Here is a 14,369-nt window from a genome sequence, read left to right as displayed (position 1 = left end):
AAGTATTCATATAAAATAAATCTTTAATAAATTCAGGTAAATATAAAAATTTACAGACTGTATTCCCATTTAATAATTGCCATTAAAATTAGAAACGGTTTTATCTATTTCAAATTCAAATTTGCTATACAAAACCAACCAAGTTCCTCAAATGTAAAAAAAAAGGTAATCTTACATTATAAATAATTTTTTTCTTATTTTAACAAAATGTTCCTTAATTTTAAGGTTTTTTACCATAGTTTTAAGAAAAATTTGTTATTATTTCCAGAAATGGCAAACAATAAATTCAAGAAAATTATTTATTTAAAATTAAGGTGAGTTGCCGTTGGATGAAAATCATAGGCGATTATCTTGATTTAAAGGCGAATTTCTTGATTTAAGGGCGATTTTTTTTTTTGGTTATACCATTTTAAATTTTTTGGGCCGAAAACCAAATGTTCCCGTTTGTTCTTACGATCCAAAAATCGGAGTTTGAAAAGTTAATTCTAGAAACGCCCCGCACATACAAAGACATTAAAGGGTTGTGCGCCAGACTTATAAATGTTCTCCAACCTCAAGAATGGACAGAAGTCTTCTCAAAGACGATTTATGACGAGTTTAGAATGTCCCATTGCTACAACTTTGAGAGCAATTACATCAATTCGGAGAAAAATTCGTAAAAATTCCAAGGAGCCCACCATTCATATTCTAATCCAAAATGTATGCCAATAGAGTATATTTTCAGGTAATATATATAATATATATATATATGGGCAGCAAATTGAAAGCTGACATTTTGAGAGGTAAAAGTGGAGAGATTTTTAAAATTATGTGCACCACCAACAAAGGGAAAAAGAAGCGTGCGAACCGACAGCTTCGTAACTCGAAATTTTACAGCTGAACATTTGGAGAAGGAATATACCCTTTTCTACAAAACCAAAAAAGCTTCTGAGCTAATGGAATCGGACGACGATTTGGAACATCCTCACCTGTACTTCGCTTCAGTATGCAGAAATGCCTAATACGAGGAATGCAGATTCGCTAGACTCCATCTCCGACCGAAAAATAAGCCAAATGGGTCATATGATATTCGCGAAACAGAAAAGGGTTCGGAAAAAATCCCTATTTGGTCACCACATCAGGTTCTAGCTTAAAACAAATTAGGAAAAAAGAAATCCCTGTTTGTCCATGCCTCTGGTGGCAGGTTTATGAAAAATATTTACGTGGATGCCGTGCTCCACTCTCCGATTGGTAAGTTGGAAATATGGTTTCTATGGCTTTTAAGATGGCTACAAACAGGACCTCAGTATCCAAAAGAAGTTATATTTTAGAAAGGTTAATATTTATATGAGCCACATATTTGTATTTATTATGATTTATTGCAGGTGTGCAATTCGTTACGGGTCTTGCTGTCGGCTTCTTGCTTAGCATCTGCGACCTTCAACCCCGTTAAAGCTTATGCAAATGCTTGCGTGTCAAACAATGTGCCAAGATCATACATACGCATACGAGTAGAAGGCTCAACATTTTTTTCACAGCACTTGTGCTTTTAATAATCTCTTTAAGGTGCACTCGGCTGGACTAGTCCATTAAAACAGTACGCTAAAAAAAAAAAAAAACCCTGCTCTTAATGTGTCAGAATCTAAAATTGATGCTCAGACCTTAAAAAAGAGAGCACAAATATTGCTGCGTTTTTTTAAAAAACAGCCGCAAAATTCCGTGCATTGCAGCTCAAAGTAGTTAGCCTAGCTAACTTTAGATTAAAAGCCACGCCATCATTTAGGGAAATTTCCCTTTATTCTTCTGGATGCAAGCCCCGAATAACTAAGTTGCCGACGATTACCATAACCGCACGAAAACTCAGTGAAGGCCTTGAAGAAACTAGATGTCGCAAAGATGCCTGTGCCGACATAAGCGATGAGGTAGGAAAATGCATACCATTTTATAGTTTTATACACATAACTGCTTTCAAATACATTTAAATAATTTTAGGTGATATGGTGCTAACTGGTCTTGGGCGACTCTTATAGTGTACTTTTAAATAGCCAGATATAGTAGCATGCCCCACTGTCGCTTCACCTACCCGCTGATTTCGGGATTTTCTGTTAAGTTGACGTACAACATGAAGAACAATTCTTGTGAGGCGTGTTAATAAAGAATGCGGCCACTTAGGCTTATATCAAAAAAATATGGAAAAAAGATTCTTCAAAGTCAAATATTGCATCATGCTCTCAGGATTGCGGTTTTAGTATCTAATAATGAATAATCTCAAGAATCATTAAAACTAACATCTTCCAAAACCAAAGACTCTAATATTTATATCGAACAAACAGAAGTTGATGATTTCGAATTGATGAAGAATATCGTAAAATATTAAGATGGAGGTGAGGCAGAAAAATTCCTAAACGTGCCAGACTTGGGTCCGCCGTTGGAGAAACGTTCATCTTCATTACGCGAAAAATCCATTAGAACGGAAATCTTAAATAAGGATCATATAATGGGGAAAAAATAGGTAGGTAGGGCTCCAATAAATAATCTCAAGAATCATTAAAACTAACATCTTCCAAAACCAAAGACTCTAATATTTATATCGAACAAACAGAAGTTGATGATTCCGAATTGATGAAGAATATCGTAAAATATTAAGATGGAGGTGAGGCAGAAAAGTTCCTAAACGTGCCAGACTTGGGTCCGCCGTTGGAGAAACGTTCATCTTCATTACGCGAAAAATCCATTAGAACGGCAATCTTAAATGGATTATTTAGGAGCAAGGGCTCCAATACTAAAGGACATACGATATACAAAAAGGAAAAAACGTGTACGAAGGGCCAAAAAAATTTCTGTATTTCTCTGGTTAAATAACAATCATATAATGCGGAAAATATTATCCGTTAAAGCTTATGCAAATGCTTGCGTGTCAAACAATGTGCCAAGATCATACATACGCATACGAGTAGAAGGCTCAACATTTTTTTCACAGCACTTGTGCTTTTAATAATCTCTTTAAGGTGCACTCGGCTGGACTAGTCCATTAAAACAGTACGCTAAAAAAAAAAAAAAACCCTGCTCTTAATGTGTCAGAATCTAAAATTGATGCTCAGACCTTAAAAAAGAGAGCACAAATATTGCTGCGTTTTTTTAAAAAACAGCCACAAAATTCCGTGTATTGCAGCTCAAAGTAGTTAACCTAGCTAACTTTAGATTAAAAGCCACGCCATCATTTAGGGAAATTTGCCTTTATTCTTCTGGATGCAAGCCCCGAATAACTAAGTTGCCGGCGATTACCATAACCGCACGGCAACCTAGTGAAGGCCTTGAAGAAACTAGATGTCGCAAAGATGCCTGTGCCGACATAAGCGATATTACTCTTCATGAGGTAGGAAAATGAATAACATTTTCTAGTTTTATACACATAACTGCTTTCAAATATATTTAAATAATTTTAGGTGATATGGTGCTAACTGGTCTTGTGCGACTCTTATAATGTACTTTTAAATAGCCAGATATAGTAGCATGCCCCACTGTCGCTTCACCTACCCGCTGATTTCGGGATTTTCTGTTAAGTTGACGTACAACATGAAGAACAATTCTTGTGAGGCGTGTTAATAAAGAATGCGGCCACTTAGGCTTATATAAAAAAAATATGGAAAAAAGATTCTTCAAAGTCAAATATTGCATCATGCTCTCAGGATTGCGGTTTTAGTATCTAATAATGAATAATCTCAAGAATCATTAAAACTAACATCTTCCAAAACCAAAGACTCTAATATTTATATCGAACAAACAGAAGTTGATGATCCGAATTGATGAAGAATATCGTAAAATATTAAGATGGAGGTGAGGCAGAAAAGTTCCTAAACGTGCCAGACTTGGGTCCGCCGTTGGAGAAACGTTCATCTTCATTACGCGAAAAATCCATTAGAACGGCAATCTTAAATGGATTATTTAGGAGCAAGGCCTCCAATACTAAAGGACATACGATATACAAAAAGGGAAAAACGTGTACGAAGGCAACATAATTAGGGCCAGAAAAATTTCTGTATTTCTCTGGTTAAATATCAATCATATAATGCGGAAAATATTAGGTATCTAAAGGTGTATCTAAAAGCAAGATATCCAAAGGTAAGAGATATAAGATCAAATCTGTATTTCTTTGGTTAAATTAGGATCATGTAATGCGAAAAATATGTAGAGGTAAAGGTTTATTTAAGAGAGAAAGCTCAAATAGAAAAACCTATTTATTAAGACATATTTCTTAAAAGGCCAGAAAATATGTATTTCTCTGGTGCGGCCCACTTCAGAACCTAAACAAGAATGCAAGAGCCGAGTCGAAAGCGCAAGGAGAATGAAGATGTGCAAGCAGAAATGGGATTTTGTGCGAGGTTACAAAATTTAGTAATACCGTATGCCGTATTCTTGCAAAGGCTTAATGTAGCATTTTGATATTTTTTGTATATGTTAGATTTGTTCAATATATTCTCAGGAGGTTCTAGAGGTGGGAGAAAAGAGCATTCAATCAAAATTGCTACTTCACCTCTGGTCTACATACATTTTTTCCAGCCACCGTTTGGATTATTTTTGGTATATTAGGATAAAAAAGTATATTTCCTCGAGCCGGATGGTATAATTAATTGATAATTCCTTGGTCACATTACCATCCCGGCATTTTTGGCGGATACCGCGTGAATTTCTGTTTTGTTTTTATTAATATTAATGCCAAGTAGCAGATAGCCGGGATCCGCAGAGAGCAGCAGTAGGAATGGCCGACAGCCCGTTCCCGATGAGCAACCGCAGTGGCTTGCTGCGCACCACCCTAAACGGCTCCCTTGGGCCGCAGAACCTGTCCCACTCCCTGCTTCTCCTCGAGCAGAGCAACGCGGCTCTGGAGGATCGGGCGCTGGTCGAGGATGCCGGCGACGATCTGGATCGCGGAAAGAGCCGCGTGGACGTACTGTTCCCGCAGTTCTTCGACGTGCTGCAGGCGCATGGCGGCGGACCAGAGGCCTTCGAGGTGATCCAGGCCTTAACCCACGTCTGTCGCGGTGTCGTGGAACAGCTTGAGCTGGAGATCGAGCGCGGCGTGGGTGGGGCACAGGGTGCCAGGCAGCGCGAGGCCATCCTTGCTTGGCTGCGCCAGGAGATCTACACGTGGCGACTGTTGCACGCCCTCTTCTACGACCGCATCCTGCTGCAGGCAGATACCCAGGCGGATGATGAGATGCATGACGGTCCCACCCTGGGCGGCAGCGAGAAGGAGGTCATCCAGCAGCTGTACACCATCAATGCCACTCTGCGAGAGTACCAGCTGGTCGTGGACTGGCTGGAGGCCTGCTACGATCCGGGGGAGCAGCAGAACCCGCTGCACTGCCATGACCGCATGATGGCCTGGGAGAACACGCTCTTCCAGCTGGAGAACCTGCAGGGCGCCGCCTTTGGCAAGGGCCACGAGATCGTGACGCGCCTGGATCCGGATGCCCCTGTCCGAGAGAAGCGCCCGCTGCACGCCCTCGACGAGGAGGACAACCTGCGCCTGTCTCGCGCCATCTTTGCGGCCATTCGCTCGGGACGCGTCGACGAGGGTCTGAAGCTGTGCAAGCACTACGGACAGACCTGGCGGGCGGCCATCCTCGAGGGCTGGCGTCTCCACGAGGATCCTAATTTCGAGCAGAGCGTATCTGTGGTCCATGAAAAGCTGCCCATCGAGGGCAATCCCAGGAGGGACATCTGGAAGCGCTGCGCCTGGATGCTTGCCGATTCCAAGAACTACGACGAGTACAGCCGGGCAACGGCGGGCGTCTTCTCAGGGCACCTGGGCTCCCTGAAGAACCTCCTAAGCAGCAACTGGCATGATTTGCTGTGGGCCCACTTGAAGGTCCAGATTGACATCCGTGTAGAGTCGGAGATACGCGGCTGCTGCTTGAAGCGCTACCAACCGATGCCCGACGACTACTGGAACGGCAAGATGACCATGGAGCAGATCTTCGACGAGCTGAACGTGGCCAAGGATGCCTCGGTGCGGGACTTTGCCCAGGGTCAACTTGGCATTATCCAGCGCCATTTAATCTTGGATACCTGTGGGGAGCTGCTCCAGCACATGGCCCGCTGGGTGGAAAAAGATGCCAGCCAACTGTCACCCCACCAACTTCGCTTCATGGCCCACATTGTGCTTTTCCTACGTCAAATCGGACGCGTAGAGAAGGAGCGTCAGGCGGAGAAAATCATTGCCGCCTATGTGGAGGCCTTGATTGCGAGGGGCGAGCCCCAGCTGATAGCCTACTATGCAGCAGCACTCTCGAATCCACTGCAGGTTAAGTTATACTCGCGTTTCCTGGAGCAGGTGGAGCAGAAGCGCCAGCGGGAGTTGGCTCTGGATGCCGCCTTAGAAGCAGGCTTGGATGTGGAACAGATCACACGGATCACCGTGGAGAACATTCGACTCGTCCACCACGCTCCTGGAGAATTCGGTGAGCCGCACTCGGGCGAGATCTCCGTGCCGGATCAGCGCAAGATCTCAGCCCTGGAGTGGCTCCTCCATCTGCCGGAGCAGCGTGGTGAGCTGCTGTGGCAGGCTAACGCCATGATGCGCACTTACCTTGCATGCAGTAAGATGGAGTGCGTGCGCCAGACCTTCCGTATGGTGCCCGGAGACATAGTGCAGCAGATCGTGAACTTGTACAGCTCGGTGGACAACATTCCGCCGCGCGAGGAGTGCTGCGTGAAGGAGTACCTCTGCTACAAGGTGTATCTCTCAGGCGTGGACAGCTTCGTGGAGTGGAACCGCCTGCAGCAGAACAAGCCAAAGAAGCCGCAGGCTGGACTTTCTGCCTCCGCTCAGGACAACTTCACGGAGCGCATGGCTAGTGAGCGTAAGGAGCAGGCCCACCGATCGGAAGTCCTGCGCTGGGAGCACAAGGTCAAGGAGCAGGCCAAACGTAAGAATAAACCTTTATATACAGGCATTTTGATCCCTAATCATTGTTTTTCTTGAAGAAACCATCGAAACCTTGTACAATGTGCTGATGTTCCCGGACAAGGGATGGCTGGTGGATCCGTTCATCGCCAAGCAGCCCGAGAACGCCGTGCAACTGAACTGGGAGCACCGCCTGCTGCAGATGGAGAAGCTGCGCTCCATCTGCATTCCCGAAATCGCCCTGCTTCTGAATGAAGTCATGTTCAAGTCGGGCGACTTTGCCGGCTGCGTGCGACTGGCGGATGAGATCTCCGGCGAGGGCCGACAGCTGTACAAGGTCTACACGAAGCACAAGTTGGCCGAGCTGCTGGCCAAGATCGCGGACGCCTCGCTGGAGCTGCTCAACTCGAAACTGGATCCCTGGGGCTACCCCATAACAGTCTAGCAGTACAATGTGTGTTTTTGCGATTACATTCTAACTTTAAACGTTTATTATTTATGCACTGTTCACTTACACAACTAACGAGCGGAAAAAAGGGGGAGCTTGGAGTTAAGGGGCTTAAGAGTTGTTGTCCACCGCAGCGACGTTGTTCTCGTCGCACCCGTTGCTGTGCTTCAGCAGGTAAGAGGCCAGGAACTGGATGGGGTCCGTGGGACGTTCGCGGGCGAGGGCCTGCAGTCCGTGGAGCAGGACCGGCGCCACCGTCTGGTCGAGGTACTGTCGCGTGGGCATGGAGCTGGTCTCGCCACTCGGCTTCTTGGACGCCGTCTGCTGCTGCTGCTGCTGGGCCACTGGATTCGTGGACTGGCCAACGGTGGTGGCTCCGGACGCAGCTGCTCCCGGTGCGACGGTCGAGTTGTTCTGTGCGCTGTTGGTGCAATTCTGCTCCTTGGCTGCATCTGCCGGCGGATTCGGTGTGGGCGCCGGGGAGATGGGAGCGTCGGTCTTGGCCTCCATGTCAAGGTCTAACCGGGGTTTAGCAAATCTCGGGTTTTCAGTTAGCGTCTTTGGAGCGGTCCAAACCAATTCGATTCGATCAAAATGTACATTGGGCTTGCAGGGTTGCCGAGTACACCATGGAAATCGATATGCCCCGATAAATCGGACCATTTGTAATTTGTGTCACGACTATGACTCGATAGGAAAACCGGCCACCGCTATCGGGAAAATTATCGATTGTCATCCCCAATTGATCCAATTGGGTGAAAATTAGGAAAAAATAGGAAAATCTCACAGATCAATTAAAACATGACGGAGCTGCTGATTGATCCGGATATCCGTGTGTGGGTGTTCCTGCCCATCGTGCTGATCACCTTCCTGGTGGGCATTGTGCGCCACTACGTCTCCATACTGATTTCCACGCAGAAGAAGGCCGAGATCACCCAGATCCAGGACAGGTGAGGGAACAAAGGGCAATGGTGGAGCTTTTCTTGGCAGCAAGTAACAATACCATCCCATCCACAGCCAGGCAATGATCCGGGCACGTCTGCTCCGCGAGAACGGCAAATATCTGAGCGCCCAGAGCTTCTCCATGCGGAAGAACTTCTTCAACAACGAGGAGACCGGCTACTTCAAGACCCAGAAGCGACCGCCGGTGGCCCAGAACTCATCCGCCATGCTCACCGACATGGTCAAGGGCAACTTCATCAATGTCCTGCCCATGGTAGTGATCGGCGGCTGGATCAACTGGATGTTCTCGGGCTTCGTCACCACCAAGGTGCCCTTCCCTCTGACCCTGCGCTTCAAGCCCATGCTGCAGCGGGGCGTGGAGCTAGCCTCCCTGGACGCCGCCTGGGTCTCCTCGGCCTCCTGGTACTTCCTCAACGTGTTCGGCCTGCGCTCCATTTACACTCTGGTCCTCGGCGAGAACAACCATGCCGACCAGACGCAAGCGCAGGCGGATGCCATGACGGGCGCCGCCATGACCATGCCCCAGGATCCAAAGGCGGCCTTCAAGGCCGAGTGGGAGGCGCTGGAGATCACAGAGTACCACAACGCCCTCAAGAACATCGACGCCGACATGCTGACCATCGCCAGCGCTGCCGCGGACAAGAGTCCCTGAGTGACGAGGCCTTCGGGCTCATCCTAATTAAGATATTTTAGCAAATTCACAATGTAACAAAGCCGATTTTGTTTAGAGTCCAGGGTTAAAATAAAGCAGTTGTGTGTCTATTATGGCAAATTGTTCAGTTTAATGAGAGCCAAAAAAATCGCTTACTTTAAAAATCAAGAACACCCAAAGATCCGAGTGAGAAAAAAGAGAACAATTTCGATAAGGATGCACCAAAACTGGTCTATGACTGGCAATTTAAAAGATGTTATCCCACTCCCAGTCGCGTGTCAACTGAATAAAAGATAACAATGAATAGGAAAAATAACTTAGTAGTAGGCTTCTTCGGTGGCCTCTGTTTGAGGAGCTGGCTCCTCCGGAGCGCCGGCGGGCTCTGGAGGAGCGGAAACTGGTGGAGAGGGAGCCTTCTGAAGAACAGGTGGCGAGGGAGACTTCTGCAGTACAGGTTCCGGCTCACTAGGAGCATCTGTGGGGGGACCTTCCTGTTCAGTGGCCTTCGCAGCACCCTTCTCCCCGCGACCCGTATTCAATGGAGACGGAGGTCGGGCTGAGGCCTGTACCTTGAACTGTTTCTCCGGCTTCTTGAGGTCCTTGGGCTTGCCCATCAGACGATAATCGTTTGGCAACTCCGCCTCCGTGTAGAGCTTGTCGGCAAAGTAGATGCGCCGGATGCGGATGTTGGCATGTAGCTGAAGGGACACCGTCTCCAGATAGTTGGAACCGTAGGCACGGCGTGTAAAGTCGGCTAGGTTGAACTGGATCTGATTCCAGCCAGCGGACATGCCCATCGGCATGGCCGTACAGAAGGGCTTCACGGAGGTCTTGCTCTGGAAATTGGACACCCGGAAGCGGCGCATGAAGCGCTGATCGTCTTGAATCTTAAGAGTGTGTACAGGATTTAAAACTCAACATAATGATCTCTCCTGTTTGAAAACCACTCAACTAACCTTAACTTCAAAGCAAAAGTACTTGTGCATGTTCTTTATCAGGAGCACCAGGAAGGGCAGCTTGATGCCCAGCTGCTCCTTGCATTCGCTGGGACAGTGTATGAAAGTGGTGGACACATTGGAGCCCATAATCTCGAGCACCAGGGACTTGATGTCCTCATCGTAGATGCGCTTGATGTATCCGTTCTTTGTCTGTCCAAGGAATTATTCTACAGGCCCAGAGTTAAAAGTACTTCTCATACTCACATAAGAGGACCAGTTGTTCAGGGGCGAGCTGCCCACGCTGTAGAACACGGTGAGGAAACCTTTCTGGTAGGCTGAACGATACATTGTCGATTGTATTTTTTGAACTGTGTGTCTGGTTTATAAGATCAAGCTACGGTCAGTCCCCAAGTGACTGATGTGAAACAGCAAACTTAAACTATATCTAGACTAATTGTAGAAGGGGTTGTAGGTGACCCAGTGGGCGCGCTCCTGGTCCTTCTCGGTCTTGTGGGAGGTGAAAAGCGACTTGTAGACATCGCTGGCCTTGGGATCCTTGGCCACGCTAAAGTCACTTTTAAGGCGTTTCATTTCAGGATCCTGCATGGCATTCACTGCCCCAAGTCGTTTGACCTGGCCTGCAGCCTTTACTTTTGAGCTGGAGGTGGGCTTCTCAATAGTTGCAGACTTTGATGTAGAGGCGACTGGCTCCTGGGACTCTTCGGGCTCAGCTTTAACCTCCACCTTCTTGGTTCCCTTCTTGTCCTTCTTGGAGGACTTGCGCTTGGCTGCCCGCATTTCCATCTTGACACGCATCAGCTCCAAGTCCTCGTCGTTTCCATTGAGCACCACCACGTCCTCGACGCTGTAGGGAGCCTGACACAGCGGACAAGTGCTGGCCGCGTTGCCTTTGATTTGCTTCAAGGCCCGCTCGGACACCACACATCCGCAGCTCCAAAGAGCCACGAACCGGAATTTGCCGGACATCTCCAGGCCAATCAGCTTGCAGATGTATGGAGCATGGCGTGTGTCCAGCAGGCCATTTGATTTGTCCTCCTCAGTGAAGGCGGGGTTGGGAGTGGGATTAAGTTGGCGGATGTCCTTCATGCTCTTCACGTGCGCTGCCGTCTCCGGCATCGGTTCCTTCTCCAGAAGGCGCTCAATGACGCTCTGCTTGGAATAGAGCCTGCCCATGCCGCACATGGCGATCGGCTCCTGGAGGCTCTGCTGGGTCAAGGTGCAGTGGCGCCAGCGGAACTCCCTCTCCGCATCCTTGTCTTTCTGGAAGGTTCAAAAGCGGGAGTAAGTCTGGTCCGGAGGAGCTCCAACGGGATTCCCTTACCTGTTCCGGCTTTTGCTTGACGCGCACCAACTCATCACGCCTGGGAATGGTTCCACCATCGCAACCCATAATTTATACGTGGGCTTTTGTAAACTTTTGTTTAAGATTATTTTGTTAGGCAGCTGCTACCTTAAATTGGCAATCCAAAATTGAAAGTAGTCAGTGGCTTTAAGCCAGTCGTACGCTACTCACTCTAAATAAACAGTACATATATCTGTAATATATAATTTAGTCTGGCGTTAATTACGTTTAAATTAAGTTTAAATGACGCTTCATTCAAAATTCTTTATTATTTATATTTTTCATAGAGATGGAAGCACGCAGGTGTATCGATAGCAGTGATGTTTTTGAATATCGAATACCTCGTCATCGATGGCTTTACACAAATCATTTCAAAAATCATTTCAAAATTCTAAAGCAAAATGGCATTTTAAGTATTCCCTTATCTCTTAAATTGTTGAAAACTTACCAACCGTTTTCAGTAATGGTTTCTGTTGAATTTTTAAACACCAACCAGTCAAATTTCGATGGTAAAAGCATGTAATATTTTATTTTTCAATATAGGTTAATGCTTTAAATTATTAACAAAGTAAGAAGAACTAAAAATTTATACTTTCTAGATTGATCTTAAAGTAAATACTGAGTACTGGTCCTACTAAAAAGTTACAGACTTGCCATGGCTTTATGTGTGTGCTATATAGTGTTTCTTTTTTGAGAATCGAGTCATATTAATACTGATCAAAATAAGATTTCATATTTTGAACCTGGATCCAATTTGCTTGAAATTATTTGAGGCTATTAATTTTATATTGATTACAAAATATTATATAAGAAGAAACAGTCGGTTTTTATATTTATAAAAGTTGTTTATAAATCATATTTATAACATTGTTTTTAAAGAATTAATTAAAATTGTAATATAAGAAATGTATCTTAATAAAAAATACTCAAGCTACTATTAATATTATTATCGAAATTCCGGGACTATTGAGCGTAGGGTCTACGACCGTTCCAAACCTGCTAATGGGCAGAGCTATATAGTAAATATTGATAATTCGTTTTGTTTTTTCTTGCTGCTTTGGGAAGCACTCTTAGGGTCGATCACCGGGAAGTTGCCGAATCTTTCTCCCCATGCGGATCTTTATAAAAGCCTGGCCCGGCGGTGCAATGTCCAAGTGTGTGGACCACTCTCGAGGAGGCAATAACTCAAGATGAAACTAATTATGGCTCTTTCCGTTCTTGTGGCTGTGACATCGGCCTTGCCTCAATTTGGTGGTGGCACCGTCAATCAAGACGGTGGCTTTGGAGGCGAAGGCCATCCAGGACATAGAAGAGTACCAGGATTCGCTGGCGGGCATGAAATTGGAGGTGGGCAACCAGGATTTGGAGGTGGCGGCTTTCCACGTGGCCCAGGAGGTGGTGGCGCCTTCGGAGGTCGTCAAGGCGGTGACACGTCTTCTGCCTCAGCTTCTGCGTCGGCAAGTGGCGGTGGATTTCGCGATTAAATCAAGCCACAACATGCTAACAGCACTGAAATTAAGCACTGTTACACAAATTATTTTGTAGAAGATAGTTTCTTTGTTACCTCCATTTTTCGACGAACAATATTAATTATGTAACTTTGTAAAATAAACCGCAGATGTGACTTAGCCCCGCATGTAGGTATGCCTGGCTGTCCTTAAGTTTTTTTTAAATGTATCAATTTAAAAAACATTTTTTTTACTTTCATTTTTTATTTGTATTTTAAGATTGAATATCTTTATGTGTGTGTATGTATTTATCGTACTGCTGATATGGGCCGTTTGGATGGGAGATAATGCAGTTATCTCTGTGCTTTCAATGCTCTTTGTTTAAAAGGTCCAATCGAAAATGCTTGTGGGTATAAAACCGGAGAAACCTCTCATGTGGCAAGTTATCTATAGTCAGAACATGGCCAATCAAGTACTCATTATTTGTGTTTTCTTAGCACTCGCCCTGGGTATAAGTGCAAAGATCTGCCATTCGCCGTTTACTCAAGTTGGCAACAAATGCTACCACGTGTCCTTACAAAAGGTAAATAAAGCATTTTTGATTTTTAAGCTTTAATCTTCTTATAAAATACATTAATTTTAGGTAAACTGGCATACTGCAGATCGCAGCTGTCGAAAACTCGGGGGCGAACTAATGGTGCTAGACGGTGAAGAGGACAAACGGCTCACAATCGAATATCTCCACAGTTTGGGGCTTGCGATCAAAGATACTTGGCATGATTCCGTTTGGGCTGGGATCGATTGCCTGGGAACCCGCCGCAGCTTCCATTTGTCAAAAAATGGAGACACTGTGACCTTCGTGAACTGGGTGCCATCCCAACCAGACAACGCTATTCCCGAAGAGGACTGTGTGGCTTTCGCCCACGTATTTGGGGTCTATGGGTACCACGATATAGAGTGCAAACTCGAATTACCAGTGGTATGTCAGAAGGATTTGGCAGATAAATATTTCTGCCAGAAGCAGGAACTGTTTTCAGAGGCACTTATGTAAAAGGCTAAAAATAAAATGCTTAATTCATACAATGGATTACAATATTCTAAAAAAAATGTTTTTCGGTATGCTGAAATAAAGTATCGATACAAAAATATTCTAATACGAATTAATTTTTGAAAATTTACAAGCACTTAAAAAAAAATTGATTAGGTTGAATACTAGTCCTAAAACAGGATGTCATTTTTTAAGTACGCAAAATGTTTCCTTTTTTTACTTATACTGCTCTTTCTTCTCAATTTCTTTTACCCGTAATTCGTAGAGTATATTAGTCGTATATTTGATTCGATATTTGATATTCTAAAATGTAAGTAGTAGACGAGTTTAGCGTTATGGACGATTGTGAGCGTTAGATTGGGCGTCGCACCCTGCTGAATCCAACATAAATATATTTATCATACTGGTGATATGAACCGTTTTGAACAATATGATCTTCGCGGACTGGTTGGCCAACCAACCCAACTTCAAAAAGAAGAGGTCTATGGGTACCACGATAACAGTGCAAAAGCGAGTACTGCGTGGTATCTTAGACGAAAATATCGGAGGAATATTTGGCGGGAACTGTTTTTGAATGCATTTCTGTAAAAGAATAAAATAAAAGGGATTTATGCAATCAG

At 45.1% G+C, this 14,369-nt stretch overlaps 7 protein-coding genes across 8 annotated transcripts; 4 read left to right on the top strand and 3 right to left on the bottom strand.

Moving 5' to 3' along the window:
• The first annotated feature begins 4,620 nt into the window (after positions 1-4,620).
• Nup107 (nuclear pore complex protein Nup107) lies at positions 4,621-7,381 on the top strand. The gene is made up of 2 exons (XM_017089666.4): positions 4,621-6,911; positions 6,970-7,381. The coding sequence occupies exons 1-2, from the start codon at positions 4,739-4,741 to the stop codon at positions 7,332-7,334; spliced, it is 2,538 nt and encodes an 845-aa protein (XP_016945155.3). The 5' UTR covers positions 4,621-4,738; the 3' UTR covers positions 7,335-7,381.
• Dpy-30L1 (Dpy-30-like 1) lies at positions 7,349-7,957 on the bottom strand. The gene has a single exon (XM_017089668.4). The coding sequence runs from the start codon at positions 7,845-7,847 to the stop codon at positions 7,449-7,451; it is 399 nt and encodes a 132-aa protein (XP_016945157.3). The 5' UTR covers positions 7,848-7,957; the 3' UTR covers positions 7,349-7,448.
• A 91-nt stretch (positions 7,958-8,048) lies between these two features.
• Positions 8,049-9,065, top strand: EMC3 (ER membrane protein complex subunit 3). Its single transcript, XM_017089667.4, has 2 exons — positions 8,049-8,287; positions 8,355-9,065. Exons 1-2 carry the CDS (start codon positions 8,139-8,141, stop codon positions 8,950-8,952), a joined length of 747 nt encoding a protein of 248 aa, XP_016945156.2. The 5' UTR covers positions 8,049-8,138; the 3' UTR covers positions 8,953-9,065.
• Positions 9,066-9,185: 120 nt separating this feature from the next.
• On the bottom strand, positions 9,186-10,294 carry LOC108005847 (uncharacterized). The gene is made up of 3 exons (XM_017069210.4): positions 10,155-10,294; positions 9,909-10,100; positions 9,186-9,839 (listed from the first exon to the last, which is right to left on the bottom strand). The coding sequence occupies exons 1-3, from the start codon at positions 10,236-10,238 to the stop codon at positions 9,270-9,272; spliced, it is 846 nt and encodes a 281-aa protein (XP_016924699.3). The 5' UTR covers positions 10,239-10,294; the 3' UTR covers positions 9,186-9,269.
• On the bottom strand, positions 10,222-11,539 carry LOC108005843 (replication termination factor 2). 2 transcript variants are annotated; one of them, XM_017069194.4, is made up of 3 exons: positions 11,425-11,539; positions 11,233-11,361; positions 10,222-11,171 (listed from the first exon to the last, which is right to left on the bottom strand). In XM_017069194.4, the coding sequence occupies exons 2-3, from the start codon at positions 11,299-11,301 to the stop codon at positions 10,341-10,343; spliced, it is 900 nt and encodes a 299-aa protein (XP_016924683.3). In that variant the 5' UTR covers positions 11,302-11,361; positions 11,425-11,539; the 3' UTR covers positions 10,222-10,340. The 2 variants fall into 2 exon arrangements, with proteins under 2 accessions (XP_016924683.3, XP_065718965.2); XM_065862893.2 differs by having other exon boundaries at positions 11,233-11,522.
• Positions 11,540-12,443: 904 nt separating this feature from the next.
• LOC108018517 (holotricin-3) lies at positions 12,444-12,737 on the top strand. Its single transcript, XM_017086105.3, has one exon. It carries the CDS (start codon positions 12,444-12,446, stop codon positions 12,735-12,737), a length of 294 nt encoding a protein of 97 aa, XP_016941594.3.
• A 391-nt stretch (positions 12,738-13,128) lies between these two features.
• lectin-33A lies at positions 13,129-13,849 on the top strand. The gene is made up of 2 exons (XM_017077924.4): positions 13,129-13,284; positions 13,345-13,849. Exons 1-2 carry the CDS (start codon positions 13,135-13,137, stop codon positions 13,750-13,752), a joined length of 558 nt encoding a protein of 185 aa, XP_016933413.3. The 5' UTR covers positions 13,129-13,134; the 3' UTR covers positions 13,753-13,849.
• The last annotated feature ends 520 nt before the right edge of the window (positions 13,850-14,369 follow it).

This window comes from Drosophila suzukii, chromosome 2L, assembly GCF_043229965.1.
Source record: "Drosophila suzukii chromosome 2L, CBGP_Dsuzu_IsoJpt1.0, whole genome shotgun sequence".
Classification (NCBI taxonomy): Eukaryota; Metazoa; Arthropoda; class Insecta; order Diptera; family Drosophilidae; genus Drosophila; species Drosophila suzukii.
Note: the sequence above shows the minus strand (reverse complement) of the source record. Positions and strands in the feature narration are given on the sequence as shown.